The sequence below is a fragment of the Galendromus occidentalis genome, unplaced genomic scaffold (assembly GCF_000255335.2).
Source record: "Galendromus occidentalis unplaced genomic scaffold, Mocc_1.1 scf7180000076694, whole genome shotgun sequence".
Lineage (NCBI taxonomy): Eukaryota > Metazoa > Arthropoda > Arachnida > Mesostigmata > Phytoseiidae > Galendromus > Galendromus occidentalis.
The window spans coordinates 293,349-318,561 of NW_003804683.1; the positions used below are offsets into that span (position 1 = coordinate 293,349).

The following is a 25,213-nucleotide window of genomic DNA, read 5'->3' on the forward strand; positions in this document are numbered from 1 at the left end:
ATGGCTGACGATACGACTAATGCCGACGCCGATGGTTAACGCCGGGATGTTACTGGTATAGAACTGAATTCCTAGACGAATGAGAAACGAGCGTGCAATGCTGGGATTAAGGGACGAGCTGCTCTCCGTAAGCTCTGCCAGATTTGTGTAAATTGAAGCGATTCGTTGCGCTTGAGATCATAGTCTCCGGGCTCCTATCTGGGACATCGGTCCAGGACGGGGAAGGAATAATGGGGAACAAATCACTGACTGAATTTGAGGCGAGCGAGAGAACTTCATCGGGGAACTCTTTTTCCTTCCTCGTCCTTCTGCGCCTCCTCCTGCCCCTATACCTACTACTCTCTCTCTCACTCTACATCTGTCGTCGTGATCACGTCTAAATCGTAGGACTCCAGAAGAAAAAACGGAAGACAAATCACAGGATTCGAGACAGCCTGGAACTCACTCGGGGAACTCGTTTTTCCCCTGTTCTCCTGCGCCTCCTCCTCCTCCTCTACCCTGTACTCTGTCTCTTTACTTCTGTCGTGGAGGTTACGTCCACATATACTTTGGAGATGATTTCCGCGAAATCACAGAAATGGAAAGAAGCTCAAAAACTCCAGAGCGCTGCGTGGAGGTTAACGTTGTGACAAATTATCGGTTTCGGAGCGGCTGGACCGATGATCATCTGGGTTATAGTTCTCTTTTGGATCTACCCATCGACATCGTTTCTCAAACTCTCCTTTCTGGAAGCGAAGAAATAAAACACTCGAAACAATCAATTCCTACATTCCTGATGGTGTATTGGGCTGACTGGTTGACAGATCGACTGACGACTTTTTGATTGATAGATTGATTGATTGACTGCGCGACCGATTGTCGCTGATTGATGAGCATTTCCATGAATTGAAAACTTTCGTTTCGTGCAACGATCCGCTGCTGCTGGGACAGCAACCGGAAGTTTGCTCGGAATGATGCTCCAAAGTGTCCAGCGGCCGACAACCGACCAATTGAAGTTTAGCTGATCGATTCAGTAATTCTTGCCCGACTGCCTGATTGGTGCCGGATCGGATAAAAGACAGAAGTCTTCTATTTTTTCTAAACTTGCCAACTCGAACTGACTCATGACGGGCAGCCTCCAGGCAACGGGTGAATCTCTCGCGTATGTTTCCGAATAGACTGATTATGATGAGGACAAGAACGGTTCCGTGTACGACAATACATACCCTAATTGGTCGTTTCTGATGTTCGATGACTCGAGCGATGACCCTGAAATTGTTCACGATTCCCATCGGAGCCTCGAAGAAAGGAAGGGAGAGCATCTCAACTTGAAATTCGAATCTGTACTGTGAACGATCGGAAAATCAATGTGTGTCACGTAATACCAACCGATCTGATCGGTTGCTCGAATAAGCGGAGGAACAGAGCAGAATGATCATTGTCTATCAATTGACCGTGTATAAACTATTATAATTTCCGATGAAAATCATTTTTTGTGTCCTAATTATACACACCTACTCGAAAATACCTCGGAAGGAATTCGTCAGCGATATCCCCACTCCCAGAGAGTCTAAGAGTTTCGTTCGCAGACGCTCCCCATAAGGCAGCAGATACGCTTCGGCCGACCTAGTGTGCCCAGGCAAGCTCAGGCACGCAGAAGCGGAGGAAGCATTTGGTCGCTTCCCTAGGTTTCCCGAGGTAAAGAAAAAGAAGGAGTCCACCATTTCTAGCGGAACTACAGATATCGACGGGGCTGATGGTCTCTGCTGGTGATTCCCCAGAATACAAGCGTTTCTGCACATCTTCGAATTTCTTCTCGGGACTGGAGCTTAGAGTAGGTGATTCGAATACCGGCAAGGGTCTCGCCGGACGGAGACTCTTCCTCGCGCCTGACATGAGTAACGCTGCACCCTTGCGAGTCATCTCATTGCCATGGTGTTCGTGACCGAAAGGTCTCGCTGAAGAATACGCACAAAGATGCCAACGATCGGAAAGTTCTCGATGCTCTCCGTGAGAGGCTTCAATTCCGGTTCGCACCTAGCCCATGGCTACGGTGATGATTAGATTATGAACGTGAAGTCAGGTTCGCGAGAGCGGTTCGACATTCGAGGGGGAGATCGAGAACGCCGTCTTTCTTTTTCGAGCTCCGATATCTACAGAACCCCCAGAACTCCTGACTAGACGATTCTCATATTCGATTTTCCTTGCCAACCTTTGCGTATCCAGACCACCATTATTAGGAAAACGTTATCCCCCATATGCATTCCTGTCTATTATTGAATCGAGTGGGCGCCGTACCGAGCGCTGAGAAGACGCACTGTTTCGCCCTCGAAGACGTGACAGAGTTGACCGCGCGAATGGAATTTGAATTGACGCGCCATTGCTCAACCTGCTGTCAGCTGTTCTGCTGCCAGCGTGTTCGCTCCGTTCCTTCCTGCTGGTTTAGCACCGATCAACAAGGCTGCTTATTTTGGTATTCACTCCACTCGCTTACCGTGCGGTATTCGACGAATTTTTGCGAACAGTCTTCCGAGACGAACAACGTGATGGCGACTCCGGAGTCGAATCCTCTGACTCCACTCTTCCAGGATCTGAACAAGTTCATCAAGATCAGCGATTTTGAGAAAGCGCAGAAAGTCGCTAACAAAAGTGAGTCCCAATCCCCTGAAATTCGGGAAGTCCATGACGGCGACATATGGCTCGAGGAAATTCCGAGTTGATCTTGAGCGCCGACCGATACTTTTGAGGCGTCAATATTATCCCATCGATCGGAGGTGCTGTCGTAAATTACGCCGAAGCAGACGGGTGTAGGTTGAGAAAAGCATTGAAATTTAGACGCGTTCGTTCCCGCGGCACCATTGCAGTCTTGACTCATCCAAACGGCGGGTACACAAATCAAAAGGCGATTCTCTGCAAGATCGTCTGTCTTGTCCAACTCGGCCGTTTCGAGGATGCCCACGAGTTTATCTTGAGGTGAGTATTCATGACGAGCGTCGGATGGGATCCCTGGATGAACTTATCGATTCCCTCGCGGCTTAAGACTGACAAGAGGATGGAGTTCTGACCTAGGGGACGTTCGACAAAATCTCTCACCGCTGTCAATCTTATCACACTGCAGAAATGAGGACAACATCACGGAAAACATCTCGTTTGAACGTGCGTACGTCTTGTATCGCACAGGTCGTCCGGAACAAGCTCTGGAACTCTTGGACAAATCCGGAAACGATGATCTCCGAACGAAGGAGCTACGCGGTCAGCTCTACTATCGTCTCGAGCGCTATCGCGAGGCTTACGATGTATACCGGTTAGTTTCGCGTAGTCGATCCTCGTAATGGTCCGTCCCAATTGACGAAGATCGCGAGGTCTTTGTGAAGAATGTCCCGTCCGCCGGACGGAGGAAAGCTCCGCGAGACAAATCCCTAGAGTCCCGAGTCGCTCACGAAACTCGTATTCATTCCTTTAGCGATCTTGTGAAGAATTCGGCCGATGAATTCGATCAAGAGCGGGCCACGAACTTGGCCGCTTGCATAGCTGGCCTCACAGCGGTGGATGGCCTTCCGAAGGGAGCACCGAAATTGCCGGAGACCACCTACGAGCTCTTATACAACAAGGCGGCTGTTCGTGTAGCGCAAGGCGAATTCAAGGAAGCTCTGAGCTTACTGAAGAAGTCCGAAGGTACGGCTACCGAGGTCTCTCAGCCCAACGTAACCGCGAAAAAATCGCTGCGATGAGGAATTTCAAGCGATGATGGGGACGGCAGAGCCCTCGGATCGGATATATCAAAGCCGAAGCATTGACCGCAATCAATCCTTCCGTGTCTTGCAGAACTCTGCCGGAAAACGTTGAGCGAGGAGGAGGCCTCAGAAGAGGAACTCAATGACGAAGTCTCAGTTATCTTAGCCCAAATAGGCTACGTAAACCAGATGATGGGTATACCTGAAGCTGCCAACAAATATTACAATCAAGTAAAGTATCTGGATATCCCGCGCGCTCGGCTTGTTGTTGGAGAGGGAACGCAGTCTGTTCGATATGAGGTTACATGTTTTGGGAGAACCGCTCTCCGAGTTGAGAGATTGTCTGCGACAGAGCGTAATGAAATATTCCTTGCAGGTCCTCAGGAACAAGCCTTCCGATGTCGCCGTGCTGGCCGTCGCGTCAAACAACATCATTTCCCTGAACAAGGAACAGAATATCTTTGATTCGAAGAAAAAGATCAAGGCTTGCATTGCGGATGGCATCGAAAGCAAGCTCACCAAAAGTCAACGGAAGAGCATCGCATTGAATAACGTGCTGGTGGGCGCATCTTCTTTCCCCATTACGTACTAATCAGGCCCTGTGCATATACATCCAAGAAGTCCACCTAAAATTATGACTTCTCTCCACAGCTCAACTACTATGGCCACTCTTCGTCGGAGCTCTGTTGGCGCCTGATGAAGAACTTGGAGGAATTGTCTTCTCCCGAAGAAGCTGGGATCGTTCTGCTGAAAGCGGCCCTCTTCGTGAAAGACAAACAGCTCCCCAAGGCGTGCGAGGCCCTCAAATCCTTCGGTGAAAAGTACAAGAGCGAGAGTTTGGCAACGAGCCTGGCGTGTGCCCAGATATATCTCAGCAACAAACAAATCGAGAAAGCTGCCGAAACGCTCGAAAACCTCGGCGATGCGACCTTCACTGCCGGTGTGTTGTCCGCTCTAATTTCCTTGCACAGGAAGCTGAAAGACGATGAGAAAGCTGCCCGGGTAAGTTCAGGTCACCGGTAACGATTCTCGAAGTCCGGGAGTTTTTCACGCGTGGGGATGATCCTCAGCACTGTATCTGTCCTAATGGATGTTTCCTCGGCAGCTTTTCAAAAGAGCGATTCAGCACCATAAGAAGAACAACCCGAAATCCGAGCTCTTGCAATCCCTAATCCGGAAGTCGGCTCAATACTTTCTAAGATTGGGCAAGCAAAAGGAGGCTGCAGCTCTGCTTCAAGAACAAAGACAAAGCGATCCTCACAACGCCAAACTCTTGGCGCAGTTGGTCGCGGCCTACTCGACGTTTGATCCAGAGAAGGCTAGAGAGTGAGTGCTGTAAAACGTGTCGAACGCTCAAATTTATTTTCGCTGCCACGGTCCGATTTCCCAGCTGGGTCACGCAATAATTATTTAACGATACCCGTGCGTTTCCCCGCTGGATCCTCGGTAAGGCTCGTTGTGAAATATCTTTTTGAGCTGATTTCATCTTCCTCACGAATTCTCAGGGTTGCCAAGGACCTCCCGAATGTTGAAGTCATTGCTTCTCAAGTTGACGTGGCTTCTCTGGAAGCGACGAACTGGGTGATGGGAACGCGACACGTGAAAAAAGTCGTGGCCTCACCAGCTTCGAAAGATAGTCCCCAGTCCGGCGATCCGACCAAGAAGGAAACGGCCCAGAAGAAAAAGAAGAAGAAGGGAAAACTCCCCAAAAACTACGATCCGAACGTACAACCAGATCCCGAACGTTGGCTGCCCAGATGGGAGCGTTCGACCTTCAAAAAGCGGGGCAAGCGTGCGAGAGAAGCAGCCATCGGCAAGGGACCTCAGGGAGCGGTCGGAAACACCGCCGACCTGTAAGTTCAGGATTTACGACTTGGTCAGTTCAGCTTTCCCGTGACTCGATCCATACCGCCATCTTGACTAATTGCATCAATTTTGCAGGGACGCCAGCAACAGGCCAACCCAAGCGGTCGAGGAAAACATAACGCCTCGCATGAAAGCGCAGAAGAAACTTGGTAAACCTCAACAGCGCAAGAAAAAAGGCAAAGGGAAATGGTGAAGGAAGGCCGATAATAAAAGAAACTTTCCCATACCGGTGTTCGAGTTATCAGTCGGTGTTCAAAGAACCCGAGTTAAATATCTTGGGGGAGGGTGCTGAAGCTTTCAAGAAAGTACTTTGGTGTTCCCTCGAGGAATCAATCAAGGGTTGTCTATCCGGCGCATCTCTCACATTCCCCTAAGTTCTGTCACATCGTTTTTATTTTCGCCAAAACGGCGTAACAATCCCAGTCTCAGGGACACGCACATACAGGATCCATGTAGCTGGATGCGTCCATGATTGACTCTCATGAAGGAACGTTAGGAGTGAGCATGAGAATCCCATCAGCCTCGCAGCAAACTGATGCTTCATCTGACTTCCAACTCCTGCACCGGCTGCCAGGATCAACACCGAGAACCGTGGATCAGGGAGCAGCTCGACGGGAATCGCTGCGGGTGGGAAGGGTGTTGTCATGTCCCGTATAGGTAGATGAAATTACTCTGGAAGAACTTCCAGATAACTCTCGACTATGATGCGAATGTGTCACTTCGTAGGCTGTCGTCCACCCCTCCAAGTTCAAGTTAATTCTCAATCCAAGAGTGGGCAGCTCAGACCGACTGGGGCTTGGGCATTGAGAACTAGCACGCATGGGTTCGCCTGCACTGCCTGGACCTGTCACTGCGCTTCGTCCCGCGAAACTCATTACCATTTCGCTTCCCCGGACCGCGGGAGGTGAAACCGGGTCATTGGCACACTCGAAGGACGCCGGGTGTACGACGAGGATCGGCGCATATTAACCTTAGGGGAGCACCCCCGGCTCTCTCCGGAGCTCGGGGTAGCGACGTCGACGAGCTCTGCGGTCGAAGACGAGCTGACCCGCTCAGTACAGATATTGCGAAGCGATTTCGGGACGCCCCCAGGGTCGAGGCTACCCGACGCATCCTTACTCCCTGCCTCCTCTCTCATCTTCAGATGTAACGGAGAGTAATGCAGTAGAACTGTGTGCTCTCGTGCTCTTCATAGAAGTGGTCATCAGTCGGAGGCTTCCGCTTCGGTTGCTGCAAATACCTTGGAAGCAGACTCTCGGTCATCCCGGAAGACGAAAATACTGAAATGCCTACGATCAAATTGACCAGCAGTGAAGGCACGGTTTTCGACGTAGATGTTCAGGTCGCCAAATGCTCCTTGACAATCAAGACAATGCTCGAAGATCTCGGCATGGACGATGAAGACGACCCGATTCCACTTCCAAATGTGAATACGGCCACTCTGGGCAGAATCATCGAGTGGGCGACGCACCATAAAGACGACCCGCCCCGGTCAGATGACCCCGAGACCAGGATGCGGGCGTTCAGGGAGGCGATGTCTACCTGGGACGAAGAATTTCTCGAGCTAGAGGCAGAGACTCTGAACGAGCTTTTGACCGCCGCAAATTACCTCAACATCAGAGGTTTGCTCGACCTCTGTCTAAAGAAGATCGCCGGCCGAATCAGAGGCAAGACTCCCGATGAGATTCGGAGTATCTTCAATCTGCCAGACGATTTGAGCCCGTCGGAGAAGGAAGAAATTCGACGTGAGAACCAATGGTGCGAACATAGATAGAATCAAGTGTTTCGTTTCGATAGTGTCCCCATAACCCCGTAACCGAACGTCACCTACATCGGTATCACAGGGAAAATTTGGCGCTCCTGAATGAAATAAAGTCGAGACCTTTCACATTGAGTGACGAGTAGTTTGTGAGTCGACTGGAATTGTAGCGTTTTGCGCTGAGAAGTCCCAAGCAGCACGCAACGGAAATCGAGGCCCTATGGTGGAGCAGCAGCCTTCGACTGAAGAAGCTCTGGGACGCTATACATACCTCTTCCTCTACGCCAGGGGAGCAGCAAGTCCCGGAACAGGGAGGGGTTATCGACGAATCCTATGATCGAACGTGTCTCTCGATTCCTGTCTGGACACCTGAGTTATCAGGGAGCAGAGATATTATGAGGTCTGGACTCTATTCCTCTGAGTTCAACCTCCGCGAAGAAGGCGGTCGATTTGTCCAGCTTGACCTGTTTGACTTTGACCCGACAAAGTTGTGGAACGGATGCAGAAAAATCGATAGCAACTTACGCTCTAATGATCGCTTAGGCAAACTAGACAGGTCTCGCGCCTAATTTACTATTCGAGGATGACCTTATCTTCTGCAAAGGAATGTCTCACTAATGAGACATCATGGTCTGGCTAATGTGTACTCGTTCATGAGATCTTAGATCACACGTATGCTAATCTTCTTGGGATTCGAGCAGCCGTGCTACCATTCGCCGTTCTCTGTTCGCCGAGAAACAGAGATGAAGTTCGCCAATGTGACCCTCAAATGCGCCTACACTAACGTGAGCTTCAGATTTCGAATGATAACTCTCTATTCTTGGATCCGATATCCTATTAGAGCGATTTACTTCTTCCCCGATCGTAGTTCATACCGATGGTGATAATGTATCATGAGAACAACGATCCGAATGGACGCAAAAGAATGTGGGGCCTTGTCGGATCTGCTTTTGCGAACATCACAAGCTCGCTGGGAATCGACTACGAGTTGATTGAGCCGCCAGATGGCATACATGGCGGACCATTGGAAAACGGCAGTTACGACGGCACCATGGGTCTAGTGAAGCGTAACGTGAGTTCAGGCAAATTCAACGAAGATTTTTGACGACAGGTGTCGAGAGCGCCTCGTATCGGACTAAAAGTTTCCCGTGCTTCCAGGAAGTTGATATAGCTTCTGGTCCTTTCCCGCTGACTGGGGATTTGTTTGACAACTTCCTGACGTTTTACCCTTTCAAATTCATCGATCTCGCCATCATCGGCGGTTTTCAGAAGGAATACGAAAGTCACCCTTTCGTCAGTATCCTGGAGTTCAATGTGGAGGTAGGTGTCGGGAAATCAGACACCTTATGAACTGGTCGATATTCTTCCTGATAAATGATGACTCTCGATCCTGACTGAGAAGCGTTGAAATACGAACTTCTACCATATGCGAAGAATTGGTCTGGTGCTGCGAAAGAGTCTGGTCTGAAGAATCTGATTCGATAATTATAGGTACGCTGGACCTATCTCGCGATCATTCTGTTTTCGACTTTGCTCAGCGGGTTCCTGATGCACCGTTATCGGGAAATGGGAGCTCCAGAGAGAGATACGAGCTCTCCGCTGACTGACAGTTTCTTGGGACTGTATGCGTTCACTCTTGGAACTGGATCCTTGGCCCACTTCAATCACTTGGTCAGTCAACACGAGTGGAATCGAGTGACGGTTGACTCTCTAGTCACGAACGGCAGGGGATATTCACAAACGAACGTTCTCTTAGGTATCCTTGAGATACCGGCAACCGGTATCCGATCAAAACCTCAATGGGGAAGATCCGGCCTTACCGATCAAAAAAGTCCAGATTCCTCATAGACGGCGGACTGCTTGTTCCAATGCGATTGTTGGGCTATCTCCGATACAGGGCGGGGAGAGAGGAATCCCATTAGTCGCAGGATTTTCGGAACGCACTTGAAAGGATCAAACGGAAGACGCCTTCCTTGAGATCAGATTCCAGATATATCATTGGAAACGATTCTGTGATTCTCGTATATCGGGCTCGATATGCGGCCACGGGAGCGCTGTCCCGATGACATCGATTGATTTCCCCTCCAGGCGATTCGTCTCCTTTATCTAGGTTGGTCGGTGGGAATGTTCTTCCTTGTTTGTTATTTCACCTCATGGGTCTGTGCGAGCTCCGCCGTGAAAACTCCCACCCCAAGGATCAACAACGTGGCGACTCTGACGAAATATCCTCACATTGTTCCTTACATACTGAAAGTGAGCGACTGTGTTTTTGCTCTCTTACCTAAAATCTGAAATCATTGTTTGATAATTGGAGATCGGACGCGATTCCGTAGCTACTTAGATGCTCTTTCGTTCATCCGGGACGCTTCAGGGCTGCTCCCTCCTGAAAGAATTCAAGGAATGCCCGCTACCTCACTATCGGGAGCTCTATAGGATGGTGAAAGACAATGACGGCGAACGGATACCTTCCGAGCAATTCGAGATCGAGAACTTACAGAAAGTCACCAATAATGAAGGTATGGAATCCGCTTGCCGATTATTATCTAGAGCAGATACAGCTCTCCTGCGTCCTCGCGAGCTCTCGGCCCTCGGTGTCGCTGACGCTGAAAGAAACATCCGAACGGGGGCTATTGTAGGAGTCATCATCAGCGACGTCCCTTGCGTAGAGAGCCATATGTGGCGTTGTAGTCTCTTGAAAGGCATGATGTACGTTGCCGAAGAGCGGATCGCTCAGATGCAGTTCACTTGGGCTGCAGTCTGGGAACTAGATCCGAAGATAGTGGCGGCCATCAATGAACGGTGAGTGACCGACGCGTCGAATCGGTATCATTTGAATCATTCAATTTTCGCTAATCAGGGTTAGCGTTTCTTCCCCATGGTGATGAAATCAGAGTTCATTGGATCACCGAGATGGCAGTGCCGTGGATGAGGTCGTTCGATATCAACCCGAAGCTTGAAGACTGTCTCATCAGGGGAAAATCCAAGCAAAGAACCACCTTTATCGATTTGGGCCTCTTCGACGTAGCGGCTGCGTTCTATCTACATCTCTTCCTCTGTGGTTTTTCGATATCCTTACTTATCGGTAGGTGAATCGCTGTTCGAGCGGAGTCCTAGCGAAGAATAGTCCGATCGACAGTGTTGCGGCAAAACTCATTCGAGGCCTGAAAATGCAGACCCGTCGCCCTCCGGTTTTGAGTATCCGATCCACTGAAAATTTTATCGATTCAAGGTGAAGTCATCATGAGGTCTTGTCGCGACAAGTCAGGTCGTCTCAAGGATTACTCATTCGGAAGTTTCACTCGGCTTTCGACGCCGTCGTCTTGAACGCTGAAATTTCGGCCCTAGTGTTGACTTGTCTCCTCTCGACGAGTCTGACGCCGATCGTAGTCGCGAAACTTGCGAACTTTGTCTTATGGAAAGAGCCTGAGTGCCCATATCACTTTCGAGTGACAATGTAGCGTTTGATCTCCTATGCCCAAGCAATGTAGGCTGCGAATCGCAACTTGAGACAAGCCTCCACTCGCAGGCATTTCGCCGCGAATCGCGAGGTCGATCTGGTGTGGTATACCATTCAAAGATTGGGCATACGCCCGAGAATTTCCAATAAAACCGCTTCATTGCACGTCTATACATCAGATGAAGAGTTCTCGCGCTTCACCAGAGAGCATCGGCACCCCCCTTGATGAACTCCTTGAAAGTCTGAGATCGCAACGGGAGAAGGAAGAGGACAACCACAGCCAAGCGCAGCCAAAAAGCTCCTCCGCCGTCGGCACGATGAGCTTCGGAGCAGATTTCTGATGTCACCCAATAGGGATAGCGCAATAGGCGCGAGAGGGAGAACCTGTTTTGAGTGGACTCGTCGACCGAATCAAATTGGTCTCAGTTCCCTCTTCTTGATCGCGATCGCAAATCGCAATGATTGATATCGTGAAACGCCGGTGTAATCTGCACGGCGATCAATTCAATCGGCAAACCCTCTTTATTCATCACATTTGGCAAGGAATTCCTGAGCGAGACAGGGAGCTGCATACTGCACGGAATGATACACACTATGAAAAGGTAAGACGTAACAGACGAGCGGAAACCTAGATTGATGAGAATCCAAACGATAAGGGGTGGCGCTTCCTCCTCCCTCCCGCGCCCGGGTCGTTGATGCTTACAAGTACTGTGGTTTGCATCGCAACGGTGCAAGAGTCACGATGCCTGATGGCTCACGGACGGGAAGCTCATTTTAGGCTTTGTCATCTGGAACGAGAAGCTGACATCCGAATTCTGCGGAATCTCCCGAGCTTGAGGCTCCGTAAGTGGGCTTACTAATTCTGGCGTGAAATATGTTACGGACCCCGCTCATCCGGAGGGATATGGGGTAAAAACTCACTGTAGTAAACCCATCTGTAGGCAGCCGGATTCGTCGCCTTCATGTGCAGGTAGTAGTCATTATCGGGAGGTCGCTTCTATGGGAGAGTTCCTTCGTTATAGTGAGTGTCATGTGCCTCTCTCTTACCGTTCCTCAGAGGATCTCTCGGTATTTCGGGAGACTGACCTTGTGTTTGCAGGACGCCAGCATCGATTGGATTGATACGCATACTGCCTCAACATTGAGACACGGTCTCCAATCCCTGGTCAAAATCGATAGGCATATATCCCCATTCGAGAAAACATGCGGGTTGACCGGCACTTGCGGGGGGACGAAGTTTACCTGGTCGGGGCGAAGCAATCAACTACTTTGTTCTTGAACTCTACTCCTTGATCTCCGAGGAATTACTTCCGGACGAGGGAGAGATGAGACTCTAGATATGACACCATCTAGATCTAGATTGTCTCGATTTCTCTCTCTTACCTTCGGAGGTTTGAAGGGGTAATCGTCGTTGAAAACGAACAGGAGTTTGAACTCTTCCCCCGCATAAATCGAGTCATTTGGCCCATACATTTCGAGAGTCCATCTGAAGTAGCGTGAAGTCTTAAGCTTCAGCCGACTCAATTTGTCGACCAGCAATGCTCTCCGAATCTATGAATATGCACCAGCCATTCTTCCCGGAGGGGATCTTGCATAGACACTAACTCCGTGAGATCGTCCCTCTGATTCGGAATCACGACGATACCATGAGGCGGGTCTGATCTCATGTTCAGGTATTCCTTCATGAGGAGCTTCTGTGAAGATGAATACACACATTTATCCTAATTGTTCCATACAGATCCATGGAGATCGAAAATGAGATACTCGCGCTGCAGGGCTGAGAGCTGATACGTTCGGACCGAAATGAGTCCCGCATGCTTCGGATACTTACGCTCAGTCGGTTTGCGGTGCTGTACGACGCCATGCTGATCTGCGAGAGAGCCGAGAAAGAAGTAAATTGAAATCGGTTCGAATCGAGCGTCATGCTTCGAGGGCTTGTCTCGCCCGTGGGAGGAACATTCGGATGTGCGTGATAGTTTCGAATCTCATGAATTCGCTTGACTTTTTCTGCGTCTTATCACTTATCATTATACCTAGATTGCTCTACTACGGGATGTAGATGGAGGAAGGTCCCGAGAATTCGGTGGATGGTCCTGTTTACTGACCTCAGGCCCGCTCACCTTCTCAACCAGCACTCCCTATCCGAAAATTTTATAGATGGCTCAGCGGCTATCGTACGCGAGCAATCATTGCCTTAGAACAAAGCTTTTGGCTCGCGCCATACCGGATCGAAAACCAGCTCCGCTCCGCCGATTCTCTTCGAACTTCAGAAGTTCGGTCAGCCTCCCTCAGGGGGTTCGACCATGTGGGGACGCTGTGCAGAGGAAGATGGCGGACCATGAAGCGAGGGGGGTTTTCGAACGTGCTGCCATCCGCCGTCAATGAGTAGCGAGCTTTCTCAGCATATCAGTCGAGAGACGCTCACCGACCCCTAGCGAAGAACAGCGCCGACAAACCGACAACGTGTCGGGTGAGAGCAGAGAGACGATCGAGTATTCTGGGAATTTTTCGAGACTTACGGATTCGGAGAGTGCCTGAGATGAGTACCGTAGATTTGCCGCAGTGCACGTCCGCTGAAATCCGACGAATTTCGATTAATCGAGCGTCCGGGTCGTTAGAGAGCTTTCAAATTTCACGGATAGAAAGACAACACAGATCGAATGTCGGGAAGTGGAGATCCTACGGAACCGCGACTTAGCGCATCGCACATCGAATAAGTCCTGACGAGAGAGCTCTGGACAAGCGTCAGCTGATCATCAGAGCTCTAAAACGAAGCCACTGATTCCTTCTACATTTCTTTTTCCATACGACTTTCTAATTTGGTTTCTTTTCGAAAAAGCGTTCCCCGTGATTTCGATGTGTGCCATGAGACCAGATGCTTCTCGCCCACCGTCTGTCGATTCCACGAGTTTTCAAATTGGATGTGCAGCTCATGCGCTACATCTGCAAAACATCTTGCGTCTCATACTGGCGATCTAGACTGATTGGGACCATAAATTGAAACGTTCGAGCCGGAAGAGCGAGTTCCGTATGTCTCAATCGAAGGACAAATGTCCGGAAATATGAACAGTTTCCCGAGGAGGTGACATGCCTCGCTATGAGCCCGCGTGAGAATTCTGTGAGCTGCCTAAACGAAAGATGGGGTTTAGAAAATGCTCCTACACGGAATCGTCAGTGGACAAAACAACGCGGAATCCGGGGTCGAATTCAGGAACTCGAATCGTGGTGTCAACAGATGCCTCGTGAACCAATTATGAGGATATACAATCTGAAAATCGACACTGGAGTTGTCGTGTGTCGCATCATGCAAACGTACATGTAGACTTCTCCAGCTCGCGATTTCGATCGATTTCCTCCTAAGGGCTCAGTTTCGTGAGCTCTGGGCCGTGCTCGTCTCCGTCGAAAGCGACCAAAACCTAGAGACTGCCGAGGCAGAGGCTGGGGGGGGGAGCATGATAAACTTGATTGGAACTTTGACGAGTCGGTCGGGATTTGGGATAGGAGACTGCGGATAGAGCTCAAACCTTGGACGAAGTTTCATTCAGGACCGAGATCTCGCTCGATCCCAAAACCGTGGAAGAAGAGAGACATTCACAAGGATGGAGTTTGGTTGGGATAGAAGACTCCGGATATAGCTCAAACCTTGAACAAAGTTTTATTCAGGACCGAGATCTTGCTCAATCCCCAAAACGGGGCAGAGACATTTACAAGGATGAAGGTCGGGCGATCAACTGATTTCAGCGAGGGGGAATTTCCGATTACAATGTCAAGCTCCGGCTCTCATTCTCGTGGCGGGAGAATACCGAGGGACATTTGAATCTCAAGCTGCGCTCAAGTCTCCCCGGGACTCTAATTGTCATCTATAATATAGATTTTGATTCCTCGAGCCTCGAATAAGCTGGAGTTGTCTGTCTCAGCAAACAATCATTCAGACGGATGGCACTGTCAAGGGATTTCGGGAAAAGTCAGGAGTCCGACTTGGGCTCCTCTCCGAATTCATTTCGTAATCCTATTAGTAGCTCTCTAGTCTTCCATCGGAAGCTCTCGGTAATTTATCTACCCCGCATGCAGCACAGCCATGTTCCTGTCTGGGTGCCGAATTCAGCTCGATGGCCGAACGAAGATACTTGGGAAATCCCCTAAGAAAGCTATGTTTGTGCAGTGCCCGTCATCTGGACCACGATCAACATGTAGTTCTTGTCAGGTGCTATCATCAGCTCGTGCTTCTTTGTTCGTAATCTGAAACAGCAAGAATCTACTGTTAGCTTTCCAGTGACGCTAACTCGTCGCGAGGCAAATCCATCGACGCATCCTGCCTAACTACTCGATATCAGCCGTGATTCCTCGGAAATTCATCTTGTCCGGTAGCGATGAGTCGAGTTCCGCTCACAAGTCAGGATAAGGGTTTGTGGAGAAACCCACCTCAGAAAGGTCAGATCGTTGGCAGAGTCAAGTTCGCGAACTGCCGCCTTCGCCGCATCTGAGAGATTGGATACTACCGAGGCGTATTTCGTCGTCGTTGCCGTATCGAATGTGGAATGTATTGGGTTACCCTCATGCGTCGTCACGATAACACCTGCGGGGAGATACCGAGAAACTTGGGCGTCTGAGGAGCCTCGAGTGCTTTGAATATTGTATATTGAATATAGTATTGTATTCCTCAAGCATGGTTCGCAGAAAGCCGACAGAGAAGCAGCAGACGGAGAACCATATTCGAAAGCGCACGGTCGGGTCCCGAACTTTCAGAGTCGCCTTTATCAGTCAATTTAAAGCTCGCGGAAAGATCCAGAGACTCATAATCGGACTAGCTCAGTTGACTTCCGCTCTCGAACTCCTTCCCTAAACGTGATCAGCTCAGTCCGATGAGCCCTGCATCATTGGATCCTCCCCTGGGAGTTCCTTCCGTGTCGACGGGAACATCATGTTCGAGAAACTTACCGGCAACACCCTTCTGCGCCTGGATTCTCTTGACAGTCTCCTCGACTTCCGTGGCCATTGTATGATTGCCAAGTACGACAGGGTAAATTTTCCACGATACTTAGAGCCGAATCATGCCCCAGTCGAGGAAGAGGATTCCGATCGCCTGTACAGCTGTTGTGAAATGACGTCAGAGGGCCTGCAGTAGTGACAACAACAAAGCTCGCCCGTCTGCCTGCTCACAAAATCTACCTGCTTTCGAGAATAAATGCATCTGCACCTCGCATCCGGCTCGTATAGTCGCGCGAAGAGCGGCTTCCACGACCGCCTTCTATGTCGGACAAGTGTTTAAAGTTCGTGCAGGATCGCTACCAGGATTGAGAAACATGAAAATTCACCGGCGCCATAAATTCGGCATTTCGGCATGGGAGTGCGATGGGAGTGATCTTTGCTGCTATAATCAGCGCGATCGGGCTGTCTTCCTACTTCTTCCCGGAAACTGTTCCGGCGGTCACGAACAGAGACACCACTCCACGGCCGTCGAGTTGGACCTTGATTGCCCCGTTGAAGTGGAGTTACATCGTGACTGTACCGCAAAGCCTAGTTTCGATCTCTCGAATAGAAGTTTCGTGGCATAGGGCATGGCTCCTTCCCGTTGCAGCCGGTTCCGTCGATGAAATACCCCGGGTTGGATCGGAGCAAGGACTCGCTCATCCCGTCGGCAGCCGAATCCGGACGCGAGCAAGGGAAATTCCCCAGGGAGAAATGTCCAGGGACTACCTAGAGTTCATATAGTGCTCAGAATTGTCTGCGGCATTCCCTTCTACGAGCCCGGGCTACGAGAAACTTCTGAATGTTCGAAGGGAACTCGCTGCTGAGAAGTTTCCCACGAGGGAATCATAATACCCGAATAAGAACAATCGGAGTTCTTCTGTTTTCAAACTCGAGCTACCACTGTTCCTCGACGCTTTCCCTCACCAGGAAGTGTGACGATCAAAGGGCCGTCAAAAGTTGCGATTTCTTCTCGATGCTAACGCTCCCATCACTTGAAACTCTCCCAGCAGACTCATCAGCCCTACAGCGTCGAATAGCTAATGGTGGCATGCCCTCATTCGCGAGACCCCGTACCGGCCTGACGCCTTCACGGGATGTGGATAGCAGTATTACGTGAGTGGTAAGGACACCGAGAACGTTATCGGAGGCATGGCTCGTCTTGACGACCTCCCGGGTTGACATGATAACCACCCAAGGGAATACCTAGGCTGAGAAGAGTGAGCTGGAGCATCTGGAAAGAGAGCTTGGAGCTCGACAAAGTTCAGGGCACAAAAGATGCCGCGCGGAGAATGGAGAGTGTTGCGAAGCAGAGCCTCCATGCCTTGAAAGGCGTCAGTTCCGTCAGCGAGTGCCTTTCCCCCCCCCCTAGGAGGGATCTGACGAATTCGATTGGAGACGTGATTCCGCAGCCCGCCCCCCGCCTTGGGTCATGACGCCCCCGTTCCACGACTCGGGTTCTGAATGGTCATTCGCAAGCTTTGCTCTAAATGCGGAATCCCGAGAATCCATTTTCCATCCTATCCACTTTTTCCACCGCTTGACGATGAATGATCGCCCGATGGGCTTGAGCGCCCACTATGAGAAAAAAAAGGAAATGAGCAAAACAGAGCTCGTCAAGTGAGACCGCCCGCATCCCGCGATCAGCAAAGATCATCCTCATAGTGAGGGCTGTGTCCTCTCGGTAGATTCCATTTTTGGGGAGATTACCCGCCTTCTCCCTCTTCGCGCGGTCCATACACTCAGCGTATGTAATATTGTACGGTGCTTTGAACATATATACGTATATGAGCTTCCACAGCCGCGCCGTGTCAGCGTCCCGGGTCCCGGTGAATTATCTGTCCCTCGAAAAACGAGAGGAAAGAGGAAAAATGTTGCGCGTTGTTGACGTCAAGACGACCATCAGCTGCTGCCTTGGTCGTCGATATATGATCCGTGGTGGGCAGCGTGTCGTTTCAGAATAACTTTGAGAATTCTCCGAATTTTCGAGGTAGGGATTCAATGAGGCGAAACTTTTCACTCCCTAAATGAGCTGGGCTCTCAATCCGTGAACCGTTTTCTAGGCCACGCAATTAAACTCCGATTAGCCCGCGAATCGAAAGCGTGTTACCCACCTGTGACGCAAGCGCGATACCTTAGTCATCGACGCTGGCAGAGTCCGAGGATTCCTCTCTGTAGGATATTCGAAGAGGTAGGGAGAGTCCTCAAGGCAACAAGCCTCCACTTTTGAGAGCTTCCTCTGATTGGAAAATCATCGGAATGAGCAGTTGGAGACATGTACGAAATATATCACTGGGAAGAGAACTCGCGATGGGACTCCAAGATTTCTGAAAGTGTGCATGCGGACATTGCTCCCGCTTTTGAGCTGATGGGAGAGCTTCCTTCTACGTCGGAGAGTTTCTCGGAAATCTTCTCATCACAGCCATTGCGGATAAGTGCGCAGAAGATTTGCTGTGATATTTCCCCGCCTGCCCCAACTACATCAACATTATTCCCCATTTGGACTCCTCTTCAATGAAGGCCTTCAAGGAATGCAGCCCTCAGGAAGTTCGGAGATGATAGTATTATGTTCCCGTTTCAGTGCGTGCGATGACAGTGAAATACCTTTCGAAGTTTGATGCTGTTTTCCGAACATACCTCCTAAATCAGTACTTCGTCAAGGGTTGGGGAGACCCGGCCACGATACACAAGTGAGTATATCTCATATCAATATCTCTTGTTGGGGAACGTGTCCTCAAGGATGGTTCGACTCCCTCAGAATCCCGATCAACTGTCCTCGATTCCTATTCCTCAGGATCTGTCAATTCCGAAAGGTTGTGGGTAACCGCGAGAAATGTACACAGCTCGTCGACGACAATTACCCCATACATATCGCCAAAGAAGAGGACAAGGGCGCCTATCGGCTGCTGGAAGGCCACTTTACCAGCCCTCTTGTACACTATTTACCTGATGTGATACCGGAAGAGAGCCACAAAGCTTATTTCGAGGTGAATTAGGTGACGCAATCGACTACGGATCGATCCTCCCTACTACTGAAGCAGATGGATTCAATCTACGAGGTGTATCGATTCCCTCCAGATGCTTATACCGAACAACTGGAAACACCCGCGTTTGAAACCCGTGTGCCTCCAGTTGGCTGGAACCGGAGATCAAAAATTTTGGAGAAGGAGAACACTTGTTGCCAAACCTCTCCTGAAAGAATTCGGGATCGGCTCGATTCTTCTGGAGAATCCTTACTACGGCTTCCGGAAACCTAAGGAGCAGGTTGGAGAAAATTTTCTCATCTAGCGTGGCATAGAACAATTATTGATATCATCCGGTCAGAGAATCCTCGATTCGTCTCTCATTCTTTCTCGCTTTCCGTCTCTCCGAAGCTTCGTACTGTCCTGCATAATGTCTCGGATGTTTTTGTGATGGGCGGTTGCCTCGTTCTGGAGAGTATAGCCCTCCTGAAATGGTGTGAACGACAAGGCTATGGCCCCCTGGCCCTGACCGGTATCTCAATGGGTGGACACGTAAGTGATTAGATCAGCTCTCTAGGTCTCCGACGGAGGGGGATTCCTTCGGCTGAGCGCATTGATGTCCTCAAGATATTCATATAAGTATGAGATACGTTGGGGCCTGAGCTCATAGTTCCTTCCAGATGGCTTCTTTGGCCGGAGGAAGCTTCGATAAACCTGTGGGCATCGCTCCCTGTTTGTCGTGGACGACCGCCTCCTGTGCTTTCACCCAGGGCGTCATGAGTGGCGCCATTCCTTGGGAGCTCCTCCAGAATCAGTACATCGAGGAACCGATAATACGAGAAGAGCTCAGCAAAATGATCGAGACTCCGAGCTCGGGCAATGTCAGTCTGGCACGCCTTCCTTAACTCAGAGACAGATAGATTTCCGTTCAAGGATAACACTTAACATGGAAGGTGGATCTCTCCTGCAGGACAAGGTTTTCCTTGCTGGTCAGGCATTCGCCAGAAAAGTCACTTATGAAATGGAAACGATCAGAAAACAAGAAATTTCGGACGTCTCCCAACAGGTGAGTTGCTCTCCACTGCGCTGCTCCAATGATTCTCGGGATCATTCTGGAATGGAACAGCAGAATCATAAGGGAATCAGGATCGGATTGAGACGTTCGGATTATTTCAGCTGTGGGATGGATCCCTGAGAAGCACTCTCGCCAGATTGGTCGAGTCCTTGCCGATTGATTTCCTCGCAGATCAACCTCCTTCAAGGGAGAAAGCCAAGGACGCTCTTAACTTCATGAGAGGAATCATGGATGAGTGCACGTCGCTCGGAAACTTCGGGGTGAGAATAATAATTGGTGGCCCAATCATCAGACCTTCCTCAGCAACGCCCTTTCAAAGATTCATGTCTGTGCTATAAGCTCGAGGATATCTCTTCTCCAGACTCCTGTAGATCCATCGCTGGCGATCTGCGTGGCGGCGACGAGAGACGCTTACATTCCCCGAGACGGAACTCAAGACATTGAGGAGGTGTGGCCAGGTTGCGAAGTTCGATACGTGGAATGCGGTCACGTGACGGCCTTCGTCTTCAATCAACATTGCTTCAGGTAATCCTTCTGAAGTCATTCGCGTGGAAGAGCTCCGGCTAATTCTCCGAACAATATTCGACCAGGTCATGCCCCAGGCGGTCTTTCGTAATAAAGCCCTCGCTCTCCCGCAGGCAAGCCATCGCGGACTCGCTGGACAGAACCGCCTCGAAATACTATGGTGAAGCTCTCTTCCGGAAACTGAGCTCCTGATTTTTCAAAATACTCTAAACCTAATAATTCTTCGACGCTCAAGATTTTCTAAAACCGAAACTTGTAAATGTATCCGCCTTGTATGTGAATTATTCGCAGAAAGACTTCCGACTGTTCACGGCTGGACGATGGATCTAGAACAAATTGACCTGTTATCCACGATTCTTCGTAAATAACCATTGCGCTGTGAATGAATTCAATGCGAGAGAAATATATCTAGGTAGTCAGCTACGCACATTTCGTCTCGACTGGGTATTGTTATTTCTTTTTACGTCGAACCGAATAAAGCGTTTTTGTTTTTCCGACTTGCCTTGGCGTCCAAGGATCTCTCAGTCAAGTCTAGGCATTGTTGAACTTCTCGGAGAGCGATCTCCCAAGACCCCGGCGCGTCCAGTGTGGCATGAAGAGTTTTAGAAGACTCCTGACGAACTCCTCTCAGGAGTTCCGAATCATTCTCAACCCGAGGCGAAAAAAGTCGCCCTTCCAGTGCTCCGGGGAAGCGGGATACTTCGATGGTAAAACATCCCAGCAGCGTAGTTTTCTCTCTAATAGATCACAGCGAAAAGGTGGACGCGATTTACGCGTCGGCACTGATGGTTTTCCTGAATAATCCTCTCCGAGGAAAGCGGGTGCGAGGTCGCTCCGGAATCCTCGAGGATGTTCCGCCGAGACAGTACAGGATTTTTGGATCGGTCGATGAAACTCGCGAGAAAAGCTGTTCGCTTCGCCACGGCAGGGTTTCAGGAAGTCGCTAGTGGATATAAGCTATGCAGACCCCGGTCATGCATAAGATATAAGCCTAAAATGCCCAACACAAGCTTGCATCAACAGAACCGAGACTTTATTCTTGAATTTGACATACAAGCTTGAGCCTGGGGTGTATTTTGATGGTTGGAATATCTCCTTCAGGAACCTCTGACGTAGAGCTGTCAAGCTTCACTGGATCGGACGAGGTATACCTGGAAGTGGTTCCTTCGGAGGAGTCGTCTCCGATATCCTGCGTGGCCCCAGGAGTTGTCGTTATAGCATCAGAGTCCACTGTGATGTCTTCTGAGTTCGCGGCGGTCAGCTGCTTGCGGAGTTGAGCGGGGCTGACTGAATCATGGAGTCGAAAGCCGCTTAGAATAGAAAACTGGCAGGATGGGATACAGATGAAGAGAATGCGCTGGAGAAATTCGTATGATTCCTCTCCCTAGGGATTCAATAGTCAAAACGTCGCGTCTCAGATCCATGCGAAGGGAAGGAGTGCTTCTCCTTCCCTCGCCGCGCGAATTTCGGCGCAGGAATCTGGAGTACCTATGGCGGGTAAAAGCGAACTTACAAGTGCGAAGCATCACACCCTCGGCGAGCGCCAGCCCAATGAGGATGAGAACCACGGATGTCTTCATGTCAAATGCTCTTCACGTCAGTCGACGGTATCCGACACGAAGCGTTTGCTTTTCCCTGTCAGACTCACCGAAAGTGCTTCCTTTCGAGAGAGGGTCCTGACGAGTCACGTTCCCAAGTCATCAAATACAAGGGGAGAGTGCCTTCTCTCGTGCGATCCCCGACGGAACGGCAGAAAACGCTGAACAACGATGTTCCTTGTCAGCTGTCATTTTCCACCGCTCACCATTTTCCGTGGGAGATATCAGCCTGAAGTACAGAGAGAATAGAGAGAGGATACGCCCGCTCCTGTGATCGGAGCTTCTGGGTAGGAACGGCGCTGCCCGGAAAAGCTCGGGCTCTCACCCCCTTCCAATTCTCCAGACTTTTCGGGCCTCCTACCCCTATTCTACCCATGATCTCGATGCCAAAAATTTAGGAGCCATGGGGAACAATTCATCTCCTGGCTGCAGGAACAACTGAAAGTCTCAGGGAAGCGTTGGCTCTCAGCGAGTCGTTTGAGTACTCCTCGCGATGATAGGTCATCACAGAAATTTCATGGCACTTTCTCGATGCGAAATTCTCGGATATGAGCTACTGTTGCCGACGATGGAATGGGAAGACCTTTCCACAAGTGTCATTCATCGCTGATGGTTTTGTTCACTCGGCGATCTAATCGAAGACCGTGAGAAGAGTTGACGGCGCCATGGACGGGCTTGAGGAAATATTATCTCGCACGTTCTTGAGTACTGACTGTCGAACTCATTCCGAGGGAACATCAGGCTCGTAAAACTCGGTTTATTGCTCTTGTGGGAAACTTTTCAATTTTTTTGATTTGATAGAATATAACGTAAAGGATTGGCTTATTCCGCCGGTGATGGTGGTGGTTCTTCGAGTGAACACAGGTACTGCCTCGACTAGAATGTTAATTCTGATCTCAGAGATGTTGGTTCTGACTCCTCACAATTCGCTTAAAAATCGTCATGGCCGAACGAGATGCCTCCCGACTCTTGCTCAACAAAGAGAGCATGACGCAAGGATATCCATGTGCACAAAATCCTTGGCATCCCTGCGGAAGTCTCGCTCAGCTCTGGTATCGCGACCTCGGGGACCGATCCGAGTCCTGCGTTCTGTTATTCTTGTGCCGCTGCGGTCATATATTTTGGTGACGAGATCGAAAGCGTCCGACTCGCTCCACGGCAAGACAGTTTCTTCCAGAACATAGTTTACTGGAGACTGATGGGTCGCTTTGGCGTCCGCGGACCATATGATCACCTTGCTCCTCGGTTCGATTATAAAATGCGGCGGGAGTCGATGACAAGCCTGGAATTATATCTGTGCTGGCTACAGTCTTCCGTCGACAATGCCTGTCAAACATCGATCGGGAGAGATCCGGTCATCTGGAGATCCTCACCTTATCTTCCCCGCATTCTTGAACGAGGTACCATCTACTAATGTCCAGTCGTTGGTCACTTTTGTTCTGTAGAACCACATACTTCCCTCGCCGGACATCGTGCTGCGGAATGCTCAGAGTCTCAATCGCGGGAAGATTCTCGTGCTCGGAAGCTGAAGTAGTGGGAGAATGCGAGGGATCGACATCGTGGCCTCTGGGGTGCAGCCGGAAGGAAGTTTCGGTGGTGCAAGTAAAAACACCGGAAGTACATCCCAAGTCGTTCCCGTGAGACTCCTCTCCGTCTAGCAGGGATCTGAACGGAAGTTAGAACTCAGAGCGATTCCCCAGAATCGCACGGATTATGATGGGCTGCGGCCGGAATCCGTGAACACCTCACCTGTACACCTGAAGTTCCTGTTGAATGCCATCGCCAAGCACGATCAGGGACTGAAGAGCGCTCAGCGCGTTTTCAAGCTTCTGAGTCGTCCGCTCTAGTTCCTCATCCCGCCGCAACAATGAGTTCGATAGGTGGGCCGTTCTCTCCTGCAGTCGGTCGATCTTCCGTCTTGAATTGAATTTTTCGTGGGCCATCTCGTTGGTGAGAGCCTGCAGTTCTTCCTGGAGACGAGTGATATGCTCGACAGGAATTCGAGTTGCCGGCGCGTCGTACTCGATTAGATCGTTTTCTTCCCCTTCCGTTGGGGCAAATCCAGCCGCGCATATCTCCTCAATCTTGTTCTTCATCGAGCCTCCGGATCGAAGTGCTTCCACAGATTTCGCAATGAAATTATCGAGCCCATTGCGGAGCACGCGCTGGTGTTGATTGAGTCGTAATCTCAATAATTTGTTCTCGCTCCGTACTGATGAAGCATAGTGAGTTAAATGATTATTCTTATTTCTCTCTTCCCTCTCCAGTCTATTCGGAATCTCGACTCCTGGTGAATTTCCCTCTCAAAACAGCGCGAAGATATCGAATACATCCAGAGGCTCCACAGAGAGAGAGAGTTCGTTCCGAGGTGCTACGCCTGTATGTTGTTCAGAGAATTCACGCGACTCCGTCGAATCTATCGGACTCACGTGAGTTTATTGAATTCTGCTCGAGTGTATGATCGACCAGCCGTTCCGGACTCGCCAATCGTCCAAGCTCATCACTCAGTTCCGCGTTCTCACTCCTTGCTTGTCGGAGCTCTGAAGAGCTCTCGGCGTTCGCCAACTTCAAGTCCTCATTTTCCCTTTTGAGCTCATCCACTTCTCGCTCAAGGAGATCTATGCGGAGACTGGAAGAGAAATGTCATAACATCTTATTAAAGCAAAGCGACCGGAGGAGAAACCGGGGAAGCGAGCGCCAACCTCTCCAGATATCAGGGAGCTCACCGTGCTTCGCATAGTCGCGTCGAGTCTCGTGGACACCCAGCACTCGGTTCGAGATCTTCTGAACTTATCCGACGGGCCGTCCCCAGGCATGATCTCTCTGACGTCGAATGGTCGCTGACGATGGCTGAGTCATGATTCTCGTCTAGCGTTCGACATCGCTCTCGGTTTGCGCCTCGCACGTCCTCCATAAACGTTAAGTGTCGAGCAAGTCTGGAAGATTACGCGTCACGGAGCCACTGATCGTAGGTAATTTTAGTCAAACTGACTGAAGAGCCCGTGATTCCTCACCGATCATTGAGAGACTTCATGAGGTCAAGCCGCTGCGCGGCCACTTCCAGGTATGCACTCCAATCGTTCGTTGGATCATTTAGTCCGAATTGCTCGGCAGCAGCCGACTCGTTGCAAGCGGAATGCACGGAGGCGTCTTCCATCCTGAGATGTCTCAACTTTCGAACGCGCGGCGAGCTACGCGCTGACACAAGCCTAATAGCCTCATCGAAGGCTTATGAACACTTCCGGACGTTTCCGTACATGAGCGCGACGTGCGTGTCACTTGAAGCGAA

The 25,213-nt window shown here is 50.2% G+C and overlaps 6 protein-coding genes and 1 pseudogene across 7 annotated transcripts; 4 read left to right on the forward strand and 3 right to left on the reverse strand.

Moving 5' to 3' along the window:
* Positions 1–2,525: 2,525 nt before the first annotated feature.
* On the forward strand, positions 2,526–5,772 carry Srp72 (signal recognition particle 72). The gene is made up of 10 exons (XM_003740016.1): positions 2,526–2,628; positions 2,844–2,952; positions 3,098–3,283; positions 3,443–3,654; positions 3,805–3,944; positions 4,090–4,272; positions 4,365–4,715; positions 4,819–5,039; positions 5,219–5,566; positions 5,655–5,772. The coding sequence occupies exons 1-10, from the start codon at positions 2,526–2,528 to the stop codon at positions 5,770–5,772; spliced, it is 1,971 nt and encodes a 656-aa protein (XP_003740064.1).
* A 1,092-nt stretch (positions 5,773–6,864) lies between these two features.
* On the forward strand, positions 6,865–7,353 carry LOC100908208 (S-phase kinase-associated protein 1 pseudogene; annotated as a pseudogene).
* Positions 7,354–8,081: 728 nt separating this feature from the next.
* Positions 8,082–10,662, forward strand: LOC100908350 (uncharacterized). Its single transcript, XM_003740018.1, has 9 exons — positions 8,082–8,123; positions 8,207–8,410; positions 8,497–8,658; positions 8,830–9,009; positions 9,427–9,591; positions 9,710–9,854; positions 9,975–10,137; positions 10,230–10,420; positions 10,568–10,662. Exons 1-9 carry the CDS (start codon positions 8,082–8,084, stop codon positions 10,660–10,662), a joined length of 1,347 nt encoding a protein of 448 aa, XP_003740066.1.
* A 636-nt stretch (positions 10,663–11,298) lies between these two features.
* LOC100903352 (probable ubiquitin-conjugating enzyme E2 W-A) lies at positions 11,299–13,319 on the reverse strand. 2 transcript variants are annotated; one of them, XM_003739986.1, is made up of 7 exons: positions 13,315–13,319; positions 12,627–12,665; positions 12,401–12,489; positions 12,179–12,281; positions 11,882–12,037; positions 11,717–11,792; positions 11,299–11,583 (listed from the first exon to the last, which is right to left on the reverse strand). In XM_003739986.1, the coding sequence occupies exons 2-7, from the start codon at positions 12,657–12,659 to the stop codon at positions 11,570–11,572; spliced, it is 471 nt and encodes a 156-aa protein (XP_003740034.1). In that variant the 5' UTR covers positions 12,660–12,665; positions 13,315–13,319; the 3' UTR covers positions 11,299–11,569. The 2 variants fall into 2 exon arrangements, with proteins under 2 accessions (XP_003740034.1, XP_003740033.1); XM_003739985.1 differs by lacking the exon at positions 13,315–13,319 and adding an exon at positions 12,916–13,052.
* A 1,111-nt stretch (positions 13,320–14,430) lies between these two features.
* LOC100903593 (dynein light chain roadblock-type 1) lies at positions 14,431–15,924 on the reverse strand. The gene is made up of 3 exons (XM_003739987.1): positions 15,734–15,924; positions 15,218–15,371; positions 14,431–15,034 (listed from the first exon to the last, which is right to left on the reverse strand). The coding sequence occupies exons 1-3, from the start codon at positions 15,789–15,791 to the stop codon at positions 14,944–14,946; spliced, it is 303 nt and encodes a 100-aa protein (XP_003740035.1). The 5' UTR covers positions 15,792–15,924; the 3' UTR covers positions 14,431–14,943.
* A 1,759-nt stretch (positions 15,925–17,683) lies between these two features.
* LOC100903735 (protein ABHD18) lies at positions 17,684–20,826 on the forward strand. Its single transcript, XM_003739988.2, has 11 exons — positions 17,684–17,753; positions 17,827–17,954; positions 18,345–18,453; positions 18,558–18,750; positions 18,842–19,027; positions 19,138–19,278; positions 19,407–19,607; positions 19,697–19,792; positions 19,903–20,061; positions 20,163–20,326; positions 20,440–20,826. The coding sequence occupies exons 3-11, from the start codon at positions 18,353–18,355 to the stop codon at positions 20,516–20,518; spliced, it is 1,320 nt and encodes a 439-aa protein (XP_003740036.1). The 5' UTR covers positions 17,684–17,753; positions 17,827–17,954; positions 18,345–18,352; the 3' UTR covers positions 20,519–20,826.
* Positions 20,827–22,712: 1,886 nt separating this feature from the next.
* Positions 22,713–24,838, reverse strand: LOC100908494 (lamin-A). Its single transcript, XM_018638180.1, has 5 exons — positions 24,651–24,838; positions 24,354–24,553; positions 23,674–24,136; positions 23,298–23,589; positions 22,713–23,206 (listed from the first exon to the last, which is right to left on the reverse strand). Exons 1-5 carry the CDS (start codon positions 24,836–24,838, stop codon positions 22,898–22,900), a joined length of 1,452 nt encoding a protein of 483 aa, XP_018493696.1. The 3' UTR covers positions 22,713–22,897.
* Between the last annotated feature and the right edge of the window lie 375 nt (positions 24,839–25,213).